The following is a 22,711-nucleotide window of genomic DNA, read 5'->3' as shown; positions in this document are numbered from 1 at the left end:
ACATGGAAAGAGTGATACGCTTCATTGTTCTGAGCACATGAAATCATGAATGACGAAATGATTTACAAATATTTTTTTTACAATATCTAATTAAATGCTTAACTGGGTCGAAAGTGATTTCTGACGGGGTTTCAGCCTCCCCCTTGGCCACCCGCGTAGCACCGTCCCTGTTTAGGTTAATGTCACTAAGACACGCCCTTCTCATTTGCATAAAAAGGCAAAAATTAATAAAGTAATTAGAAAAGAGGGGGACAGTGTACGCATAAAATACATTATAAAATACAAATATATGGCAAAATCTACGTTCGAGTACAAAAAAAATCTGATAAATGCTCTCTTAGTTTCTACAGGAAATTACGTCATAAAGATCCGCCCGTGTCAGTCGTATCATAGCAACAAAGGAAGCTTTGGATCCGCCATAATCCTCTACCTTTCAAACCCACTGCTTTACAGATTTCTACTGACCGACCGATTAAAGCAATGGAGGTAACGATGGACCCTCTGTTTCTGGCGTGGAGTTACTTCAGGAGGCGAAAACTGCAGCAGTGTTCGGAAATTTGTTCCAAAATATTGCAAGATAGCCCATATGACCAGGTCTGTGTTGCAAGTTAGCTATCACAACCCTGTTTGCTTCAACTATTAATTTGTAGCGAATGCAACTAAATCTTAATTAGTCAACATTGATGTAATATTACACACCATCACATTGTTCACGTTTCATATTTCTTTATTCATGTCTGTCTTCAACACTCCATGCATGCTCTCTTAGGACTCTGTTTCTGTTTCTGAGGTAACAATAACTGTCTACCTTATCATCATCATCATCATCATTACCAACATTTCTTTTCTATCAAAGCATCAGTCCGATCAGTGTTTGGTAAAGAGGTATTCATATGATTTTTTTTTTCTTCTCCTCCTAGGCTGCATGGAGCCTAAAAACACGAGCTCTTACAGAGATGGTATACATCGATGAAATTGATGTCGATCATGAAGGGATCGCTGAGATGATGCTGGATGAAAATGCCATTGCTCAGGTTGCACGTGCGTATCAACTCAGAGCCTGTGTGTTGAAAGGAAACGTATTGTTTGTTAACATGGCTCCTCTCTAGGTCCCGGAACTTCTCTGAGACATCCTGGAACAAGTCACGGGGGTGGTCCAACACCTGCTGTCAGGTACAAACAGTCCAAATGAAATTCTTAGGAATAAATATGGTGTGATCAAATGTTTTTCCACCAAATTCTAGACCTATGACTCAGTCAGGACGTCCAGTTACAGGATTTGTGAGGCCCAACACGCAGTCCGGACGTCCTGGCACGATGGAGCAGGCCATTAAGACGCCACGCACCGCAAGTACGGCTCGGCCCGTCACCAGCGCCTCTGGTCGATTCATTCGTCTGGGAACGGTGAGTTTCCATGACTCGTGTGATGTATGGCAGGTTTATAAATTGTAATATTTGTATTTCACATTTTCTCGTAGGCTTCAATGTTAACCAATCCAGAGGGACCGTTTATAAACCTGTCAAGGCTAAATCTAGCAAAGTATTCCCAAAAGCCCAATCTGTCCAGGGTATGATGTATATTCTACACATTTGCCTAAAAGCCTTTTTTTGTTGTTTTGTTTAAGTAACATCAATTTCCCCTTCTCAGACACTCTTTGAGTACATCTTCCATCATGAAAGTGATGTAAAAAACGTAAGTAGGGAAGTTGAACTTCTACAGAACTGGTCAGCAACCAAATTGTTGTATTGTGAAATTTTTGATGATTTTTGTTTTATTGATTTTTTTTTTATTCACAGGCACTAGATTTGGCTGCCCAAGCAACTGAGCATGCTCAATTCAAAGACTGGTGGTGGAAAGTCCAGCTAGGAAAATGTTACTACAGGCAAGTTCTTATCTTAGCTGCTTTAATTGAGGCTGCCACTTTAAATATTTAGTGTTTTATGGTCTTAATTGTACATCCTGCCTTGTTGAAGTTGATCTCCTCAATTTGAATTTGTCTCACATTTGCAGGCTCGGTTTGTACCGAGAAGCGGAAAAACAGTTCCGATCAGCTCTCACCCAAAAAGAGATGGTGGATACATACCTTTATCTCGCCAAGGTCAAAATAAACAATATTTGCCAGCCAAGGGTAACTAACTAATGAGTATTTAAACGAGTTGAATCAGTAATTATGCTTTTACATTTCTTCATTAGCTATATCAGCGCCTGGATCAACCAATAACAGCCCTCAACCTCTTCAAACATGGCTTGGACCACTTTCCCGGCGAGGTCACCCTCCTGACGGGAATCGCTCGCATACACGAGGTACGGTTCTTCGCCGTTAACCGCAGGGTCCACTCATCTTCATGAGGCCGGACGGTGTTGTCTCAGGAGATGAACAACATGGCGTCAGCCACGGAGTACTACAAGGAGGTCCTGAAGCAGGACAACACGCACGTGGAGGCCATCGCTTGTATAGGCAGCAATCACTTCTACTCAGATCAACCGGAGATCGCGCTGCGCTTTTACAGGTGGGATAAAACGTCTCGGCTTACACGATGATGATGATGAAGATGGATTTGACCCATTTGTTTATTTGCTAGGCGGCTTCTCCAGATGGGGGTGTATAATTGCCAACTCTATAACAACCTTGGCCTGTGCTGCTTCTACGCACAGCAGTACGACATGACGCTGTCGTCTTTCGAGCGAGCTCTGGCCCTGGCGGCCAACGACGAAGAGCTGGCCGACGTGTGGTACAACATCGGACAAGTCGCCGTGGTGTGTGGAACTCATTAAAATAATGTACAGGATATGGCCAAAATGTAAAACACAAAGTGTTTTTGTTTTTGCAGGGTATAGGAGACTTGACTTTGGCCTACCAATGTTTTAAACTAACGTTGACTTTTAGTAATGACCATGCTGAAGCCTACAACAACCTTGCCGTGCTGGAGCTTCGCAAAGGTCGTGTTGAACAGGTAAACGCTTCAACTGAATCTCAGGTAGCTCTCTCGAATAGCGGCAATGAAGTTGTTCGAATTGTAGTAACTTGAATTATTTTTCCATCCTTCCGCATTCAGTCTAAAGCCTTCCTGCAGACGGCCGCCACATTGTCACCTCACATGTATGAGCCGCACTACAATCTGTCCATCCTCTCTGAAAAGGTCATTTATTGAAGAATTAATTGTAATTTATTTTAAAATGTCATTTATTAACGTAAAAATGTAAACATTTATTTAAATTATTTTAAAAATCTGGTTTAAATCAGAAAATAATTGATTTATTAGAATTTATTTTCTTTGCTTCTCCAGATTGGAGACCTTCAGAGCAGCTACATGGCGGCTCAAAAATCAGAAGACGCCTTCCCCGAGCACGTTGATACTCAGCAGCTCTTGGTGCAACTTCGCCAGCATTTTGCGGCTCTGTGATCAGTCGGATTGATTTGAATACTGCATAGAAAGGGTCTTCAAAACTTATCTTCCTAAAATATTTGCAAAATAAGTTTTGAAAGAGATTTTTTTTTATCTGTGTTATAAGCAGATTTATTAACCGGCTGTTGCGCAAAGCTATAAATTTAAATTTACAGACATTTGTCGCTGTTTAACGGTGCTGCCCTGTGTATAACTTGGATAACTCTTTTAAATAACTATTTCAAAAGCAACTGGCAACATAATTTACAATTATGTAAAGCAATGTGTTTGTAGTAGAGAAAAATATTTTATCGATTGATCTCCTTTTGTAGTTTATTAATACATCAGATAAATTGTAAAAAAAATGTTTGACTTTCTGTCTTCTTAACAAATACAGATAAATCGATGGAGGAAAAACACTAACTTGCTGACATTTGACAAATCCATTTGAGGTGGTGAGAACACGGTGCATCATTCCAGCCCTTAAAGGGATTGTTTCTTGGGTAAATGGCTGCACAGTCCTCATTGCCTGCATTATTGGGCTCGCCATCATTCCAGTACCTGAAACAAATGACATCATATCGTTCATCATTAAAATGATTTAATAGCTAGCTATTCTTTATTTTACACCAGTTACAATTAATTTTTGAGACGAATAAGTCTATTACAATAAGAGGATATTAAATCCTGTGTTAATAAAACAATCCATTTTTATTTGACCTCAATAAAGTCAATGGCTTTACACGGGCAATATTGGATTTTTAACTGGGCTGCGGTTATGCTGCACCGTTTGTGTTCAAATCACGCTGTCAACTTTCTAACGGTCACATGATTCAATGGCACGATGTCAGCCAATTTTTGACTTTGATTGGCCACATGACATAAGCATTACCCTTCATTCAGTCTCGTTCCGTCCAGCCACTTCCAAACTCCTTCGGTATCTACATCTCGCAATCCGATCCAGAAGCCGCTGTGGATTATGGCTCTCGACGGGTCTTGATGTAGATTTATCAGTTGATTTATTTTCAGCTGACAGGGCCATGACATTTAAAAATACACATGACGTTTCTATTACTCCCAGAAATAACAAACGTTGCTTTGATGCACTGATACCATAAACATTGATCTCACCTGCTTCTCCGAACTGTCGAGCACAGCCAGGTCGGCGTCCTGCTTTTTGCAAAACTCCCTGGCTTCCTGCCATGAACTGCGGGGGGGAGTTTCAGAGAAGCTAATGAAGTAACATGCCGAGTTGATTAAAGTCCATCCTGGTAGACAGTGTCTGCATCCCTCCTCTGCAGAAATATATGATTACATTTATATTGTGGTGATGAAGAGTCACTTAAAAAAAAAAAAAAAAAAAAGGTCATACTTACTGATCATCGGTATGTGGGATTTTAAGACAGTAATATCTGTTTGGATTTTATCCGCCTGCGTTTTGAAGTCACTGCTTCTTTTAGTCTGGTGTTCCACCTGCCATTTGATCACTTGATGCTGTCTGTTCTCTTGTGTCAAACGCATTTGGGCCTCAGCTCGTCTTTTTGAGGCGGCCTCGTAGGCTGCGTTCAGTGCGGCCACCTCGCGGCTGATGCTTATCACTGCCCAAGACTCGTCCGTGAGGTTGTTGTCTGTCGCCATAGAAAAAAAAAAAAGTGCAGTCAATCACAAAACATAGTATCCAATCAATTAATTTGGGGTGATTATTATTAAACAATTTAAAAGAAAAAACTATTAAAATTCCTATTAAATTCACTTTTTCCCTGAAATTGGGTTTCAACGAATCTGACGCGAATCCAAAATGAATAAGAGATTGACAAGAGAGCGGCTCTATCGTTAAAAACGACTCCTTCGAATAAGTTAAGACTTAAAAGTGCTAAAGGGACTACGCGGTCTGATCATGAAAGTTTGATGACCTGACTTTTAACCGCTCTGTTTTTACTTAACTCTCCCTTTATTGGTAAGCTCCAGCTTGTTACAATCAAATTAACAGGTTCATAGGGACTCACAATAGACTCCCAGGCCAATATCCACTGCTAGCAAAACGGCGGCAAGCGCAGTCAGCGTGATTCCAAGCACTCTGTGAGAGGTCCAACTGGAAGCGGGTCTCACCATTGAAAAAGATACTCCACAGAGAAGCAAAGAAAGCATAAAACAAACTCATTTTGTTTTCCAGCTATGTCAATGAAACCACAGAAATAGAAATTAATGAGAAGATATGTTTTATCTATTTGTATACCTTGTGGTTTCTTCTGGTTTGAGTGGAGCGGCGGTTCTTCCTCACTCGGGTCCTCCTGGTGCATTAGTTTGTTATAGACGCTCTCCTCCATGTTGACTGTTCTCATGAGAGCCGCAAGAACGGGAATATTTGGGAGGACATTGCCCCGTGTGCGCAACATTACAAACAGAAAAGTTTCCTTTTGGTAAATATTAACACGGGACATAGAGAAAGAGGACTTCTAAGTGGATCAAAACAACTCAAGTCAAATACAAATACAAATAGACTTGACTTGACTTGACTTGATCAAAACAACTCGATGGATTGATTACATTGAAGCCTTTTATGGATGCTTTTATGTTGAATTGACATTTTACATGAGCATCATTGGAAATTTCCGTTTTTTTCTACTCGGAGGGCGTTGCCGCCATCTCGCATATCCAGTTGTAAAGTTGGTTCTGGCAGTTCCCATTGAACCATGTTTTTCTGGTCTCGCTGAAGTAATGTAAAACTGCACAGTTGCCAGTCTGAGGTTCAGTGGTGCTTGGCTGGTTATTCATCCAGTACCTGGAGTAAATGATCAATTAAAATACTAAATTGCATTACATGCATTACAAATCAACAAGGTGCACACCCTGTTTCAATGGCAGACGTGTTGTCTAGCCACGTCCATCTTCCCTGTGACTCGGTGTCTCGTAAACCAATCCAGAAGCCATTCTGCCACCATACCGAACTGGTGCTTAGTTTTGGAGAATTTTCACTTATAAGCACCTGGAAGAAAGACAACCAGAGTTCAATTCTAATTTATTATTGTAATGTTGAAAATGATATCTTGCTTTTTTTGACCTGTTCCTGCAAATTGTTGATCACTAGAAGGTCTCCGCCTCGACCGATGCAGTCGGTTCTGCTGTCCGGCCAGTTTTTTTTGTCGTTGGACTCGGGGAGGGCAAAATAATAGCAAGTTGATTTCAGAAGGGTCCATCCCGACGGACATCGACCGCAGTTTTGCTCTGTTTTGACGGCAGATAAATGGTTAATACGATGATCTCGATACTGAACCACAGTTTCATACTTACCAATAAGAGCTCTTGTGGCCTCCAGCTGCTCCTTTTCAGTATGAAGTATTTTAATCTGGCTCCAAAGTGTGTCAGCCATTGTGGTCTGCTGTTTCAGCTGCATTTTGAGTTGAATCTGGCTGGTTTGCTCTCTGACTAAATTTGCCTCCGCATCTTTCTGCGCTTTGAGGATGGCACTATGGTTACGAAGATAATTACGCTCGATAATGAGGGACGAGACGGCCGAATGAGGAGTCAGGAGGTGATCTTCGTCGGCGTTGGCACCTGAGGCTCACGATACACATAATGAGATTGTTCTAGATCAGATTTTCGATGGTGACTCATGGTCATTCGCAAAAGTCCATCTGATTTAGACTTTTAAGTGTTGGTTTACTCACAGTAAATGGTGAGGACAACTGCGACTAGGAGTAGAACCGCGTTAAGCAGGCCCAGAAGCACAAGTGTCACCTTGTGGTGTAGAATCGAAGATCCGGCTCCTGCTATAAACACACCGCGATAATCTTGCTCTTGCTAAAAGATTCATAGGAAATAAAATCCCAAAAAATCAATACCTTGATCAAATTTCTGAGCGCGATTAGTGCGAAACACTTCGGAAATGTTTTGCTCCGCTAGAGTTTCCTCAACTTGCTCTGGCTGTGATTGAATGTTCTCCATTGTACGGTTGTCCTAGTGGCACATATTGATCAGGTCAACCAGTGATAAGGTTTTGTGTGTGTGTGTGTGTGTTTCTGTGGAGTCACAGGTTCAATTAAAGCAACAGTAGAAAACATGATCAGCTTTCTGTACGGTGAAATTAACTCAATCTGCAAACAGTTTACCAATTACTAAAATGTTTAGTATTTTTGGTATTGTTGTGTAATTCAGATTAATATGGTACATCAGCAAATATAGCAGGCTAGACTTGGATGTCTTGCATAACATCAGTTTATTAAAATGAAAACGTCAGGAAAAAGAAGAAGTGCAACTGTGAGGTGTAACTGCAACATTTGCATGATGTTTTAGCTTCCCTAAAATATATATTTTTTTAAATCCATCGGGGCTAAAAAGGATGATTGAGTTATCAGCTCCAGTTGTAAACACTCTTGATTGTATTTTGCCTCCGCTTTATGGAAAGCTGTTTCGGCATTTGTTCCGACAATAATTTGTGTTCCATTAATAATAATAATTTTCCACGTACCTCCTCTTTTTAAGCACTTTATTATCAGTCTGATTTTTCACTTTTGTTTTTCATGTGAAAACTTTCTCCTCCTTCCTTTGTTCAAATAGACTCAATACTAATGATGACAAAACATTTTTAAAAAGTAAACATAAATCAGGGAACATTATTGATGATGACAACAAATTTGGAAAATATTCCCCATCCATGGCTTTATTTAAAAAAAAAATGATGGATGGATGGATGGATGGATGGATGGATGGATGGATGGATGGATGGATGGATGGATGGATGGATGGATGGATGGATGGATGGATGGATGGATGGATGGATGGATGGATGGAATATTCAAAGTCTGCAGTCTTCTCCAAAAAATATTTGTGGCAAAATACATTTCAGAATCTGTTCTTTTTTTATTGGTACCAAAGTAGAAGAGTTGAATAAATGTTTTTTTTACCCAAGTTTTTTTTTTTTCTCTTTCAAACAGCAAGATTGAGCTCTATACACATTCCTCTTCTTTCAAAAAATACATTACCACAATTTAAAATTGGTGGCGCTGTCAGTCTGGCACGCGCCACGCTAAACAAACTGCGCTACCGGATTCACAGGAAATACCTTTCTCTTATTTTCGTCGTAAAATAAAGAACAGCCAAGTTAAACGGACGACTTTTATTTTGAAAGTCAAAATGAAGTTGGACGAAATCGTTGTTTTATTTGTGACGCTTGACTCTTATAGAACTTACACGCATTTTTTGCCTACTCGGTTGATTTCCCCTCCAATATTGTTCATTTTGCAGGTATATTAGCTCCCCGATTGTAGTCGCTAGACATTTAATAGTTTCTTTTCATTATCGGTGCGCAAGACATGTCTGACTGGTGACGCTTTAAGAAAAGGAGTCTGCCGAAATAGTTTTCGAGTCAGGCCTGTTTGTATTCTTTCCCATCAGTGCAGCTGGTGGCTAACATAGAAATGTCACTGGCCGAGTATGAACGACATTTCGACTCGCTCAATTCCGATTTGGCCAGCGGGTCTGTGCTGAGCGAGCGGTCAACGTCAGCCACGTTTAATGGCGAAGAGGAGAAGTTGCATTACATTCCCATCCGGATTCTCGGGAGGGGGGCGTTCGGTGAAGCGACGCTATACAGAAGAACCGAGGTGAGCTCATCCTCTCTACTTTCACTGTTGTCTGGAGAAAAGACAGATAGTTATCACGTTGCTAGGCAACAATAACACCCTCCAGACTCCATGGAATTAGGAGGAAACATCGATCAGTCTCAGAATGTAACTTTAAATTATTCTAATCAAATAGATAGAAATAAATCTTCAATTCTACACAATTAGATTTTTTTTTTCATCGTCTAGCCCTAATAGAAGAGAGCCATCAAAGGGTACAGCAAAAACATGATAAAACAAACAAAGAACTAAATAGGTGACTCATATGATTAAACAAAATTGCTCATGGAGATAAGCATTATTTGCAGCTAACTCCCTCTTTGTTCCTCAGGACAACTCCCTGGTTGTATGGAAGGAGGTGGACCTGAACTCGCTCTCTGAACGTGAGCGCAGGGATGTTATGAATGAAATCGAAATACTATCCATCTTGGAGCACAACAACATCATTGCTTACTTCAATCACTTCATAGACAAAAACACTCTGCTCATTGAGCTTGAATATTGCAATGGTAAGAGATGCTAATTTTATTGACACCAAATGTGACCGAAGGCTAAATAATATTGTCGCCGCAGGTGGAAATCTTTATGACAAAATCGTCCAACAGAAGGGAAAACTTATTAATGAGGAGGTAAGAGCAGATCAGATACACCACCCCCCTCTACACACACAAATACAAATAATACATCACACACATTTCATCTCTACCATTATATTTTCTGCAGGTGGTTATTTGGTACCTGTACCAGATTGCTTCGGCCGTGGCCCACATTCACAAAGCTGGCATTTTACACAGGTAAGATACTGATATAAAACCATGACGAATTGTTTAAGATCCATCATCACCATTGTTTTCCCTGCAGGGATATCAAAACCCTCAACATTTTCCTGACCAAGACTGACCTGATCAAGCTTGGTGATTACGGTCTTGCCAAGAAACTCGGTTCAGAGTTTTCGATGGCAGAAACGGTACGTTTGTATCACGCTAGAGTTATAATTCTTTGGACATTAACAATCCACGGGTTTAACGAAAAAGATACGGTTGGGGTTCCTTGCGTGTAATTCGAATGTACTTTTATGTATGTGCAGTGCGTGGGAACTCCATATTATATGTCGCCAGAATTGTGCCAGGGAGCAAAGTACAACTTCAAATCTGATATCTGGGCCATGGGCTGTGTGCTTTTTGAAGTCTTAACTCTTACAAGAACATTTGATGCTACGGTAAGACTCGCGTGCATGTACTTATTGAAACACTTTCGACCAATGTCTAGTCTTTGACAGAATGGCGATGCAATTTGTGTCTTTGCAGAATGCTCTGAACCTGTGTGTAAAAATAGTTCAGGGAAACTGGACTATGGATGTGAACCAGGATGTTTATGGAGCTGAATTGATCAAGCTAGTTTACGAGTGTCTTAATCAAGTGAGTGGGTTTGCTTCAAATGGTCAATTAGCAGGACAAAAAAAAAGTCTGCCTCACTTTCTTGGATGCTACAATTATTTTTTTATGATTTTTATTTCCGTGACAGGATCCTGCAAAGAGACCAACAGCTGAGCAGATTCTAGACCAGCCAGTCCTCTCCTGTTGCCGACAGTAAGTGAGAGTCATATAAAAAAACTTTGAAGACCTATTTGCCCTCTTTCTAAACTTTTTTGGCATAGTTTGCCCATAGTTTAACGCACTCTAGATCCGCAACAAACATCTGACAACTTTTCTCTCTGGCAGGGAGCTTGCAGAGCGAGTCGCCCTGCTGAATTCTGCAATGAAGAAACCAAAGTAAGCTCATCTTTTCTTCTGTCATCATCTAACTATCATCCTAGCGGTTTCTGATTGATTGTTCTCCGTCTATAGGCTGAGTACAGCCACCGAGACCCCTGTTGCCGTGGTGACCACACGCTCAAGGGAGGTGTATTTCTGGGGCGGAGGCAAGTTCACGCCCCAGAAACTGGACACCTTTAAAGGGGGTAGCGGTGCCCAACATGTGTGTGCTGGAGAGAGTCACTTTGCAGTGGTGACAGTGGAAAAAGAACTCTACACTTGGGCGGTAAGTTTGAACAGTCAACCCCTGTATAAAAATAAATAAATAAAAAAACTATACACGTATCATCCGATGAACATTTGCTAGCTTAATGCTAACATAATGCAAAATGCCAATGAGGGGGCTAACAGAAATTGTGTACTGTATAAAAAAACAAAAAAAAGATGCACTCATTCAAGTGCAGTCCTTAAAATCCTGTGCTCCTCAGAATGTTCAAGGCGGCACCAAGATGGTGGGCCAACTGGGGCATGGAGATCAAGCTTCCTATCGACAACCCAAAAGGGTTGAGAAGCTCCAGGGAAAGGCCATCCGACAGGTGGCGTGCGGTACTGACTTCACTGTCTGCATCACTGGTGAGCACACATCAGCTAGCGGCATTAGAAATGAACAAACTCGCTTACTAACCGGCTCTCTTCTGCAGATGAGGACCAAATGTACACATTTGGCTCAGATTATTACGGCTGCATCGGGGTGGAGGGTGTCATGGGCGTGCAGATCCTGGAGCCGGTGCTTCTGGAGTTTTTTGAGGAGCGGCCGGTCCGTCAGGTTTCTTGTGGAGACAACCATGTGGTAGTGCTCACCCACAGTGGAGACATCTTCTCCTGGGGTTGTGGAGAGTATGGTATGGAACAGTGATGCTGTGACTTTTCCACCAAAATGTGTTTTTGTAATTATTATTTTAACCAGTAGATGGCGACAGAAGCCTCTTTGATATACAACACTTTCTCTTATTTATAGGGCGACTAGGTTTGGAATGTGAGGATGATTTTTCTTCTCCGATGCAAGTAAGACTGACTCGAGCGGGTCCCTGACTGTAATTGTTGTTTTGGCATGCGTTGACATTTAATCTGTTTTCCTCAGGTGGAGCTCCCCAAAGGCGCCACTATCTCATCTGTGTCATGTAGCAGTGACGGAACCTTCTTCTTGACAGACACTGGCAAAGTTCTAGCTTGTGGGAACAATGAATTCAACAAGCTAGGTCTGAACCAGGAATTCTCCGGTCTCAAACACCACCCTGGAGAGGTACTGGCGTGCAATTCAAGCCATTGTGTTGATTATTTAGATCTGTTCAGAGCACTTAGTATTTGTTTCACTCTCGCCTCAGGGTTACATTGGAATCCCGTATACCACAACACTGACTTTGGCAAAGCAGCTGTCACGCTTCGCTATCCATACTATAGCTCCAGGGAGGAACCATACAGCCGCCATTGACGGTACTGTGACAAAAGAATAGAAATTTGTATCGGTGTGGAATCCTCATCCTTAAAATGGCTTTCACAGAACGTGGTCGACTCCTCACATTTGGGTGTAACAAGTACGGCCAGCTAGGTGTCAAAGATTTCAAGAAACACCAAGGTGTGCAAGTCCTGGTTGGACCATTTGGGGGAAAGATCGTCAAATTAGTTTCTTGTGGGGATGGCTTCACAATCGCAGCGACGGAGGGTAAGAGAACATATTTGTACAATACTACCGACATGAAGTGTGTGAACAGTTGCCATCTCTTTTTTTTGTTTTTGTAGACAATCAGATCTTCGCATGGGGAAATGCAGGAAACGGCCGACTCGGAATGCCTGCTGACAAGGGATTCGGTTCAGAGGTTTGTCCCGCCATGCCGAGGCCCATCTTTGGATCCCTTCACCACGTGCCAGACCTTTCTTGTCGTAACTGGCATACCATCATCATCATGGGTTCGACATTTCAGATCAGCGCCTTGGTGGTGTTCATCGCTTTGCTCGCTTCCTGTCTGATGGTTCCTTGTTGCCTCTTTGCAGAAAAAGTGCTCAACTCCAAGACCATTCGCTCGAACAGTAGTGGATTGTCCGTTGGTAGTGGTAAATATATATTTTTTTAGTTCTCGCTTTAACGTTGTGTGGAAGCTTATACGGTAAACACTGTTTGCTTGTGTGTCATTTGTAGGAATTGGACAGGATGGTTCCATAGCCACCGTGGATCTGGAAATGGAGCCTGGTTCCGAAACGGAGTGTCAGGACAGGGGCCTCGGGGGTACAGTGGAGGTTGATGTTGATGCTTGCAATTTAGAAACGCCAATGATGTCGATGGCAAATCAAACTGGAGACAGTTCGTGTCCTCTCTGGCTGAGAATGGTTAGTTTACAATCCTAATTCACAGACTGCATACATGCTTGTGGAATATGAAGCATCTATTGCTGATTATGCCTCCTACAGGAGCTTGAGGATGCTGAGTTTATCCCAATACCTGATGAGTCAGATATTCCTCCAGACGAGCTGCCATCTTTCTCAGAGAGTACCACTCTGCCGTATAATGAGCTGAAGGACCTGAAGGCTGTCGCGGCAGTTGTCAGCAGTGAGCATGACCTATCGGTAATGCTAATGAACATGTTCTTTACTCTCTCTTTGACTCTTCATCATTATCTCCAACTTAAAGGAAAGTCTGAAGATGGCCAGACATAAAAAAAATATATATCTTCAAATACTGTTTCCAAAAATTCTCATGCTGCCCTGACAGTCAGCCTCTTTTGCCAGAAGAAAAATCCTTCAGTGCCATTGTTGACGCTCCCCTTATTGAAAAAAAAAAAAAAAAATGGTCGCTTTATTCTGCTCAAAGTGCAAAATTCAATTTGTGTGCCCCTTTTGAGGCGTCATAATGTCAAGGTAACCTCTTTCCACAGAGCACGCGAACAAGCGATGACAAACTTTACAGCCTCAAAGAGGCCGTCGTCTTCAGCCAAGGGGATTCGATGGCCTGCTGCAGAGCAAGTAGCGAGGTGGCAGAGGTAACGCACCAGCTCGCGACACAGTGTGTCAACAAAGTCGCCTTGTTAACGCAACAAATTTCTTCCACAGTTGCGAGAGATGCTCACTCAGCAAGAGAAGAGGATCCAGATGCTGGAGAAGCAGGTAAGACTAAAAGTTGCAACATAGCCTTTGGCTTTCTGCAATAAAAGGCCAATCCTAAAATGTCTCAAAGTCAGGCAGTATCTGATGTGACCTCTATAGAATTCATAAGGTTGACGTGTTATTCCCATCACTGTTGTAGGTCAGTGACCAGCAAAAGGACAACGAGAGATTGTTGGCAGCTTTCAACCGGCTATCGCTGCTGGAAACTAGGTGTGACAATAACGGCAACCATTGCGACGGTCACGTACCTGACGACGGGGGAGCAGCTCGAGCATCTGGGTTCACACCGCATGGGGGCAGACCTGCAGGGTCCAGCTTATGAGGTCCAGCTTGCTAATGCCCTTCTCAATGGGGGATGTGACTAAACTCTGCGTTTTTCGGAATTCATCAGGCCGGTCGGTGAATGTGAGAATGGAAAACAACTGCCTCACATACCTTAACAAGCCTCTCGTGTCGTTACATACGGTATTTAACAAAGCACCGTGTTGTTATTTTATTGCATATGCACAATTGTTCTCGTGCAAATGTTGCACACAGGCTTCCTCCAGACTGACATGTTGGCCGGGTTCAACATGAGACGTCAGACAATCTTAGTGTTATTCCATCCACAATGTGAATCTCAAGTCTTCGTTTTACTGGCGACCGTTGTTTACTTAAAGTGATGTCACCTTGAGGTTTTAGTGCTTGCATGTTGGCGGCTAGCATTTAGCAGAAAAAAAAAACAAAAAACTTTTTAGCACAAATGTGAGGCCTTGAACCAGATCGGTTAAGTGGGTTCGTTTACGATTAGACAGGAAAAAAAACTTTGTAGAGCAGAACCTGAAACAGGACCTTGGCAGAGAACTGCGCTCACTCTTGAGTGCACTTGTTTGCTTGTCAATAGCAAAAATGCCAACAGTGAAAATCAAAATTCTATCAAAATTACCAAAGTTGTGTGTCACTGTCATCTCTGTTCATTTATCAGAATGTTTTAAAAAAACAAAAACAATTTAATTGCCTTATTCTCACTAATATGCAATATTTGAAGCCCCAGTTCTTATGCAAATATATGTTTTATAAAATGTGCATGTATTCTTTTTATATATCTGGTGAAACTACTGACAAGGTAGCTGTAGACAGTTTCTCTTAGCCCTTTGTGTGGCTCTGGCTAAAGTCTGCCACTTTTATGACTCAAACACTTGAATCGTTTTATTAGAAGGGGAAGATTTTTGTTTTGATATTTGCAACCTGAAATAGTCAGCAATCTTTAGTCAGTTGTTTTGTATAAACTCACAAGATATATATTTAATATACAATTGGTCAATAAACTGTCCACTGTAAGATGTGTTGTTTTAGCATAATGCAGTGTCTTAAGCTTTTGAAACCAAAACCTGTATAAATGACCTCTTTGTGTTATACGGCATATTTTTTGACAGCTTTAAAATGTCCCGGAAAGTATACATATGTCTTCAAGTATATGTACTGTGTAAAATACATAAATACAATTAAACCAAACATCGGCCTTGCGTGTGGTTCCACAGACTAAAGATTAAAATGTCGTTTTGGACCAAATAATGCGGTTCAGTCTCGACGACGTGTTTGTGTTCACATTTGTTGCTAGGAAACCGTCGCTTTTGATTGACGTCATATTCGTCATTTCCGGAAGTAGATTTCACCGCAATTTCCAACATCAATTGTTTTTAACGTCCAGTCCATTCGAATAACTTTCAGGTGAATATTTGAATAGCAACAAAGCAACCCGGATTCTGCATATTTATCCATATAAAGATATTTGTTCAGATTTTAGACGATAGTGCATGCTAGCATGTCGCTACACTGCAACCTATGTATTATGGATAAAATATCAATGTCGTATTTTTCTATATGCAGCATGACAGACAGAGAATTGATTTCTGTGGATTATGAAGTGTTTGGAAAAGTGCAAGGGGTGTTTTTTCGGAAATATACACAGGTACCTTTTTAGTGCCTTTTGCACTTGTATTTTGTAGACAGATTCACAGTCTCCCGCCCACGCATTTGTACATATGCACATACATAAATATATAAATATCTGACCTCGAAGAAAATATAATCAACAATATCTACTGTAATTACGATTTAAAGTGGATGTAAAAATGTCAAATACGTTTAAAGAATAAAGATGTTTGAAGTCATTTGATGTCATTTGTTTATGTACATGCACATTCATCAAGAGAATTGTATTATTACATTTCATAAGTAATATTTTGCGTGCAGTAAAATTGGTGGTCATGTTATTTGACTGTCAAATGATCTGTTTATCTGTTGGACTTTGCAGACCCAGGCCAAGAAGCTCGGCCTTGTAGGTTGGGTCCAGAATACAAGTGCGGGAACTGTGCAAGGGCAGATCCAGGGCCCACGCAAAAAGGTGATCGAAATGAAAGAATGGCTCAAATCCACTGGGAGTCCCAAATCACAAATTACCAAGGCAGAGTTCAAGAATGAGAAAACAGTAGTCAGTCTTGAACATTCATCTTTTGACATTGTAAAATTACATGCATATTATTAGTCTACAAGCAGTTGTTTATTTTGTCTGACCTTTGTTGAAATTCATTATGTATCATGTATTGAAAAGGTGAATATTCCTTACATCCACAGTATCTGGAAAAGCTATCATCAATAAAACAAAAAATACAGTTTGTTTTTTAAATTCTCAATTGAAATAAACTATTCATCCTGTGCAGTAGGTGGCGCGCTAGGACAGGGAATGGCAGTCAGTTAATCTTTAGCTTCCGGTGTCGACATTGTTTCGTTTTCTGTGAGTTGTTTATATTTTGTTTTTCTTTCATTTTTATTGACCAATTTTTGATAACAGCGAGAATACGCCACGGTCATGACTAAAGGATTCTAAATGGAATAGAGGAAGCTAAATGGCGACGGCGAAATGTCACGTTTGAAAACAAGTACAAATGTGCAACCGGTATGATTAAATGTCTGTCGGAAGACGTTCGGGTGAAACTTCGCTCCGGTGTCGCCGTCCCTTCTCTTCAGCAATGCGTCGAGGAGCTCGTCCTCAACAGCCTCGACGCCGGGGCGACGTGTGTGGGTGTCCGGATGGACCTGGAGGCGTTCAAGGTGCAGGTTATCGACAACGGCGCCGGGATGAGCGCAGAGGACATGGCATGTGTAGGGAACCGATATTACACAAGCAAATGTCACTCACTTGGTGACCTGGATGATCTCAGGTACTATGGCTTCAGGGGTGAGGCCATCGCAAGTGTAGTTGCCATGGCTACGCTTGTCGAAATCTCATCCCGGACTAAAAACACATGCAGGACACTTGTTAAGATGTTCAAGAATGGCAAAGCGATGGATGTGTTTGAAAAAGACATTACTCGACCAACTGCCGGAACCACAGTTATCATTTGCAACTTGTTCCATAACACGCCCGTGCGTAGGAAAAGGATGGACCTCGTCCTGGAGGGTGAGAAGGTCAAACACCGGGTGGAGGCCATGTCTCTGATGCATCCGTCTGTGTCTTTCACCTTGCGGAATGACAGCACGGGCACCATGATAGTGCAGCTGCCCAAAGCCAGAGACACCTACCACAGGTTTATCCAGATCCACAGCCTGGCTCGAGCTCAGAAACTGGGAGAGATCCATCGCACGCGTGCCCAGTTTGAGGTGACGGGTTACCTTGGCAAAGAGGGCCACTATAATGCTAGCTTGCAGTTCTTGTATGTAAATGGCAGACTGCTTCTAAAGACACGCATACACACGTTGCTGAACTCGCTTCTACGTAGACTTAGCAGTCCAACTCAGAGGAATGGCAGCCCAGAAAAACAGTCTGCCGTCAGGAGCCCCAAGCAGAAACGCTGCCAAGACCTCCACGGAATATATGTAATAAATATTAAATGTTCCTATTCGGAGTATGATATTAGTCTCGAGCCCGCCAAAACCCTAATTGAGTTCAAAGACTGGGATGGTGTTTTGCTATGCATCGAAGAGGCCGTAAAAGCTTTCCTCTGCAGGGAGAACTTGGTTGTCTTCCAAGATGACTTGCACAATGCATCGCCAAGGTTGTTTAAAGTGGATAACGTGGCGCAAGACGACACCCGCGTTGACCACTATGTTAATCTCGCCTCCATTTGTCCATCGACGCCGACACTGGCGTCGCGATCCGTCCATCGCAAGCACGAGACTCACATTGCATCCAATGTGCTCGAAATTGAAAATGAAGGACATTTTGATCAGACTACAAACGACCCTGTTATTGATGTTGCCAAGGAAGCGGAGTCCACGTTTAGTAAATCTCTGGACATTGAAAAGGAGATAAGGTTATCTCAAACAAATATAGCCGTTAATTTGTCACACAGTCAAACAACTCTTTTTCCACAGGATGAAAGGGGAGAAGAAAAGCCAAACAGAAAGATTCGTGTGTTATCTCCATTCGTTCACAAATGTCTGCAGGAGGCTCCCCAAAACAGTAGTACGCAATTTCATCACCATCCTTCAAAACACAAAATCTCCCTTGACACACTCCATGATGCATCTTCACTGAGAGCTCCCGGCAGCTTTTCTGATGCTGTCCCCTCAAAAGTTCCCAAAGTGGTGGCTAAGGAGTCTGGATCGCTTGACGAGTTCAGAAGAATTTATGGAAAATCTGTGAAAAAAAACGTCACCTTGCTGGAGAGTCAGGTTAATGCTCAAATAAATCAGCCAAAGTTTGGAGAAGATGCCCAGAATAGTTTTCTTTCCCGGAACCAACAATTGAAGAATGATGTGAAAGAAACCAAAGTGGGCAGACATGATGGCCTCCAAAGCTCAGCTCCTCAGTCTCAGTTAGTGTACACCAAGCAAAAAGGCACTTCAGAAAAACTATCTTTAGCGGGTAAACTTAACCACCTGAAAGAAAATGAAAAAAAAGACACAGCAGTACCTAGTTGTGCTTCTCCAGATAATTCCGGCCTCACCAGTGCCCTTGAGACGGACACCACCGCCCAACCCAGTAATGAAGCCCCGACGGCAACATCCACCGACTGGCTCGGTCACTTTGATAGCGAAATGGGAAAAATGGTGTACATCAACAAAGTGACTGGGCTCAGCAAATACGAGGAACCGCCAATGGAAGAAACGCTAGCCCGCTGCACATCCGATATCACCAACATGGCTGTTAGTGTCGTCTCTGAAACGGGTGAGTCACTAATGGAGCTCCAGTACAAAGTATTCATGCGATCATCCTTGTTTGACAGAAAAATCTGACAGATAGATATGAAGGATAGAAAAAGTCTAGACATCCTTGTTCCTATAATAGATGTTTTTTTATGTAAAGAAAAAAAAAATCCACCATTAATGTGACCTATGACCTATACAAGTCAGTTTTTGACAGGTTACCGTACTTCCCGGACTATAAGGCGCAGCCCAAAACGTAAAATTTTCTCAAAAGCCGACAGAGCGCCTTATAGTCCGGTGCGCCTTATATATGGACCAAATTCCTAAATTTAAACTGGCCTGAAGCATTGATTTAAAAATCTGACATGATGCATTAATGGTGCGCCTTATAGTCCGGTGCGCCTTTTATAAGGACAAAGTTTTAAAATGGGCCATTCATTGAAGGTGCGCCTTATAGTCCGGAAAATACGGTAAGTAAAAAAAATTCAAATCACCTTTATTTGTAGCTGGGAGTTGTTGTATTTACTTTATGGTACTGTAGGGACGGAATACAGGTGTTACCCGTTCCAAGCAGAGCTAGTGCTTCCCTTCTTGCCTAAAGCCAGAGGTGAAAGAGTACTCAGCGCGGGGACAGATGACGCAGGTACCGAACCACTGAGTCAAAGGAAGACTGCTGATGTATTGTGCTACATAAGTGTGCCTTTGTTGTTTGTTTGTTTTTTTGTCAGGTGACAATGTCAAGACCTCCAACTCGCTTTCGTCTTTGTACTCAAAGTGGAACAACCCCGTGTTTGTGCGTCCTCCGGAGGTAAGCCGGTTTCTATTTCTAATTGCGTCGGATCTTTTTATTTTTAATACTACTAGTGTTGTGATAAAAGGTCGGAGTGGATATCTCAAGCGGACAAGCTAGTGGGCTTGCCGTAAAGATCCACAACATCCTGTTTCCGTACCGCTTCTCCAAAGAAATGATACATTCTATGAAGGTAGGTACTATCTTTCAAGTAAATACTTTATCCACAATTTAAAAAAAGTTCTCAGGTGTCTTTGTTGTTCTTTGACCAAAATACATAAATTAAAATTACAAGTTAATAAAAAAAAAAAAGAGGGTTTTAGTAACATCCCCTAAATAATCCAGCGAGCAATTTAATTTATATTTGCAGGTGCTCAATCAAGTCGATAACAAGTTTCTCGCGTGCCTTATCAATACAAGTGATGATACGCAAAGCAAAGGTATGGAGGATCATTTTAGCTTCTTTGTTGTTATTGTTCCTCCTCTCATATTCATTGGGTTGAAACTCTCAGGGAATCTTTTAGTACTTTTGGACCAGCACGCTGCGCACGAGAGAGTGCGTCTTGAAAACTTAATAGCAGGTACAGAACAAGACCAACATGCTACGCTCAATATACAGCAGGTAAGCGATACTCCAGCGTTGCCATTTCAGATTCCTTTGAAGACGACCCAAACGCACCCGGCGAGAGACGGCTGTGTTCATCCACTATTTTACCGCCTCTGAACATCCGTGTCACAGAAGAGGAACAAAGGCTGCTCAGGTGAATAGTTCTACAAGGTGTCACACAATAAAGGGGCACTTTATTAGGTACACCTGCACATGTCTACCTCATAGGGCTGGGCAGTATGGCCTTAAAGGGGACCTCAACTTAAACTAAAAAAGAACATTTCTCTCTTAGCTATTTAGAAAACATATTACAAATGAAGTGCTTCTCCTGAAATTACATTTTTTTTTGGGTGTGAATTCAGGCGGCTCCTTCATTTCCAACTCCAACTGGGTCAATGTAACAGGCAACGTTTTGTTTTCTCAACCAGGTCTTGTCAGGTTCATTTGCGGAGCTTGGGCCTGGAAGTGACATTCACACTCGGGCATGATGACCAGGTTCTCGTAGGCAAGGTGCCCGTTTGTTTCGCGGAAAAAGAAAATAATGAGCTTCGGCGGAAGAGACCGTCTGTTATCAAGCGTGTTGTTGAGGTATGGCATTTGTGTTTTTTTTAAAACACCCGAGTGTTAGAGAGAAAAAAAAATCATTCAGATGAATGACTCACCAGGGTTTTTGTGTGTGTGTGTGTTTTTAGGATTACCTTCAAGAGCAGATGGAGGTAAGATTGAAGCATCCACACTTTGAAGGTTGAACTGATTACTCTAAATGAAGCTCTTTGTTTTTTGGGAGAAGTCTGAAAGTTTTGTGCTGTCACTCAATAGTTTCTCAAACTATTCATAAGGCGTTTCACCTTGAGGAGAAAATCTTTTTCTCTATCGGCATGTTGCTCTTTTTCCAATCGCAGTCAGCGTTAGTACCAAATCTAAAAAAAAAAACAGTATTCAAACAGGGGTGTGTAGACTTTTATCACTTTTAAGAGGTTGAATTGTATTGTTTGTGTTAGTTACTCCGCTCCACAGGTAACGTGAAAGGAACCCTACCGCTTACAGTGCTGAAAGTCCTCGCCTCACTCGCGTGTCACGGTAAGGTTAAATGATCATCATTTGGCTCCGAGCATCAGACTGGAAAAGCCCTACGCATTCCAACAGGCGCCATCAAATTCAACGACAGCCTGAATAGAGACGAGTGCCAAAGCTTGGTTGCGTCCTTGTCGTCCTGCCAGCTGCCCTTCCAATGCGCCCACGGCCGCCCATCCATCGCGCCGCTCGTCGATGTCCTCCATTTGGAGCCCAACCAGAAGGTACAGAAGTGCTCTTAAAAAGCGTTCCCGCCAGACACATTTAACGATGACTAGGCATTCTCGCCCCCCCCCCCCCCCCCCCTCCTCTTACAGGAACCTCAGAAACCCAACCTTGGAAAGTTAAGAAGAATGTACAAAGCATGGGTACTATATGGGAATAGGTAATTTTGTGGCGACCTCATGAAATATTTTTCTTTCTAATGTATTTGTGTGTGCGTGTGGATATATATATATTGTATTCTGTGTGTGTTGAGCAAGAATTTTATGAATCCTGGATGAAAGATGACTTCTCAAAATTACAGTGTCTTAGGAGCATGTGCACTCAAACGCATGCATGCACTTAAGGTCACCAAGTGAGATAATCTGGATATGACACTGCACTGTAATAACCATATTTTAAAATGGTTCTCATTAGAATGTCTGAAAATATAATGGTGTACCAAATATTGTCTATGTTGGTGGGCCAATTTAATTTGAAATTGTCAATTTATGGTCATGATACAATAAAGACACAGTCAATAGCCTATATGGTAAACTGGCCAATTATTTACTTGTAATCTTGCAGACCTTGTTTATTTTATGACCTTGTTGATTTTACGACACACTTTGTTTCCAAAAAGCATTAAATGTGTCTACCGAGAATGAACTCAGCAGTCTGTCCTTGTGGAGGAGGAGGAGGAGGAGGATGCTCGCCTCCTCCGCCTGTCTTCCATTCACGTGACTCCTTCGTGCACGTTTCTCTTCTCACTTCAAAACAAATACTTTTTTTTTTCATTCGAAACTAAGCAACAAAGCGAGTCTATTATCAAACAGTGTTATCCACCCCCCCATAATTGTCTTGTGAATGATGGCTGGGAAACGTGCGGATTGAATGACTAAACGCACTCAATGACATTCCTGAAGAAATGTATGGTCACGTGTGTATTAATAACGCAAGCACACACATATAAAGCTGTCATTTACGT

At 41.9% G+C, this 22,711-nt stretch overlaps 6 protein-coding genes across 8 annotated transcripts; 4 read left to right on the top strand and 2 right to left on the bottom strand.

Annotated features, from left to right (window-relative positions):
* The first annotated feature begins 406 nt into the window (after window positions 1-406).
* ttc8 (tetratricopeptide repeat domain 8) lies at window positions 407-5,160 on the top strand. The gene is made up of 14 exons (XM_085932122.1): window positions 407-594; window positions 921-1,041; window positions 1,110-1,173; window positions 1,245-1,404; window positions 1,479-1,568; window positions 1,649-1,693; window positions 1,798-1,883; window positions 2,012-2,099; window positions 2,195-2,305; window positions 2,372-2,511; window positions 2,584-2,758; window positions 2,833-2,955; window positions 3,058-3,141; window positions 3,289-5,160. The coding sequence occupies exons 1-14, from the start codon at window positions 481-483 to the stop codon at window positions 3,403-3,405; spliced, it is 1,518 nt and encodes a 505-aa protein (XP_085788248.1). The 5' UTR covers window positions 407-480; the 3' UTR covers window positions 3,406-5,160.
* LOC147045333 (uncharacterized) lies at window positions 3,703-5,744 on the bottom strand. The gene is made up of 6 exons (XM_085932125.1): window positions 5,624-5,744; window positions 5,394-5,510; window positions 4,764-5,015; window positions 4,519-4,682; window positions 4,280-4,416; window positions 3,703-3,948 (listed from the first exon to the last, which is right to left on the bottom strand). Exons 1-6 carry the CDS (start codon window positions 5,727-5,729, stop codon window positions 3,807-3,809), a joined length of 918 nt encoding a protein of 305 aa, XP_085788251.1. The 5' UTR covers window positions 5,730-5,744; the 3' UTR covers window positions 3,703-3,806.
* A 182-nt stretch (window positions 5,745-5,926) lies between these two features.
* On the bottom strand, window positions 5,927-7,364 carry LOC147045332 (C-type lectin domain family 4 member G-like). Of its 2 annotated transcripts, none has more exons than XM_085932124.1 (6): window positions 7,230-7,364; window positions 7,056-7,154; window positions 6,679-6,942; window positions 6,449-6,612; window positions 6,237-6,373; window positions 5,927-6,169 (listed from the first exon to the last, which is right to left on the bottom strand). In XM_085932124.1, exons 1-6 carry the CDS (start codon window positions 7,330-7,332, stop codon window positions 6,010-6,012), a joined length of 927 nt encoding a protein of 308 aa, XP_085788250.1. In that variant the 5' UTR covers window positions 7,333-7,364; the 3' UTR covers window positions 5,927-6,009. The 2 variants fall into 2 exon arrangements, with proteins under 2 accessions (XP_085788250.1, XP_085788249.1); XM_085932123.1 differs by having other exon boundaries at window positions 7,056-7,157; window positions 7,230-7,363.
* Window positions 7,365-8,520: 1,156 nt separating this feature from the next.
* On the top strand, window positions 8,521-14,655 carry nek9 (NIMA related kinase 9). The gene is made up of 23 exons (XM_085932234.1): window positions 8,521-8,990; window positions 9,340-9,517; window positions 9,582-9,637; window positions 9,732-9,802; window positions 9,870-9,975; window positions 10,096-10,227; window positions 10,316-10,426; window positions 10,533-10,597; window positions 10,730-10,780; window positions 10,856-11,048; window positions 11,251-11,395; window positions 11,464-11,664; window positions 11,781-11,827; window positions 11,904-12,065; window positions 12,148-12,256; window positions 12,324-12,485; window positions 12,563-12,730; window positions 12,815-12,874; window positions 12,960-13,147; window positions 13,229-13,384; window positions 13,693-13,797; window positions 13,868-13,921; window positions 14,061-14,655. Exons 1-23 carry the CDS (start codon window positions 8,805-8,807, stop codon window positions 14,241-14,243), a joined length of 2,889 nt encoding a protein of 962 aa, XP_085788360.1. The 5' UTR covers window positions 8,521-8,804; the 3' UTR covers window positions 14,244-14,655.
* A 155-nt stretch (window positions 14,656-14,810) lies between these two features.
* On the top strand, window positions 14,811-16,559 carry acyp1 (acylphosphatase 1, erythrocyte (common) type). The gene is made up of 3 exons (XM_085932235.1): window positions 14,811-15,631; window positions 15,791-15,872; window positions 16,218-16,559. Exons 2-3 carry the CDS (start codon window positions 15,792-15,794, stop codon window positions 16,446-16,448), a joined length of 312 nt encoding a protein of 103 aa, XP_085788361.1. The 5' UTR covers window positions 14,811-15,631; window position 15,791; the 3' UTR covers window positions 16,449-16,559.
* A 123-nt stretch (window positions 16,560-16,682) lies between these two features.
* On the top strand, window positions 16,683-22,469 carry mlh3 (mutL homolog 3 (E. coli)). Of its 2 annotated transcripts, XM_085932662.1 has the most exons (12): window positions 16,683-19,073; window positions 19,593-19,694; window positions 19,780-19,859; window positions 19,930-20,034; window positions 20,212-20,281; window positions 20,354-20,422; window positions 20,494-20,602; window positions 20,877-21,036; window positions 21,141-21,164; window positions 21,450-21,528; window positions 21,595-21,746; window positions 21,840-22,467. In XM_085932662.1, the coding sequence occupies exons 1-12, from the start codon at window positions 16,862-16,864 to the stop codon at window positions 21,909-21,911; spliced, it is 3,234 nt and encodes a 1,077-aa protein (XP_085788788.1). In that variant the 5' UTR covers window positions 16,683-16,861; the 3' UTR covers window positions 21,912-22,467. The 2 variants fall into 2 exon arrangements, with proteins under 2 accessions (XP_085788788.1, XP_085788787.1); XM_085932661.1 differs by having other exon boundaries at window positions 20,212-20,422; window positions 21,840-22,469.
* The last annotated feature ends 242 nt before the right edge of the window (window positions 22,470-22,711 follow it).

This window comes from Syngnathus leptorhynchus, chromosome 15, assembly GCF_054491065.1.
Source record: "Syngnathus leptorhynchus isolate UIUO chromosome 15, UIUO_Slep, whole genome shotgun sequence".
In the NCBI taxonomy this organism is placed as follows: Eukaryota; Metazoa; Chordata; class Actinopteri; order Syngnathiformes; family Syngnathidae; genus Syngnathus; species Syngnathus leptorhynchus.
The sequence above is the reverse complement of the archived record's forward strand: the minus strand, read 5'-3'. Positions and strand labels throughout refer to the sequence as shown.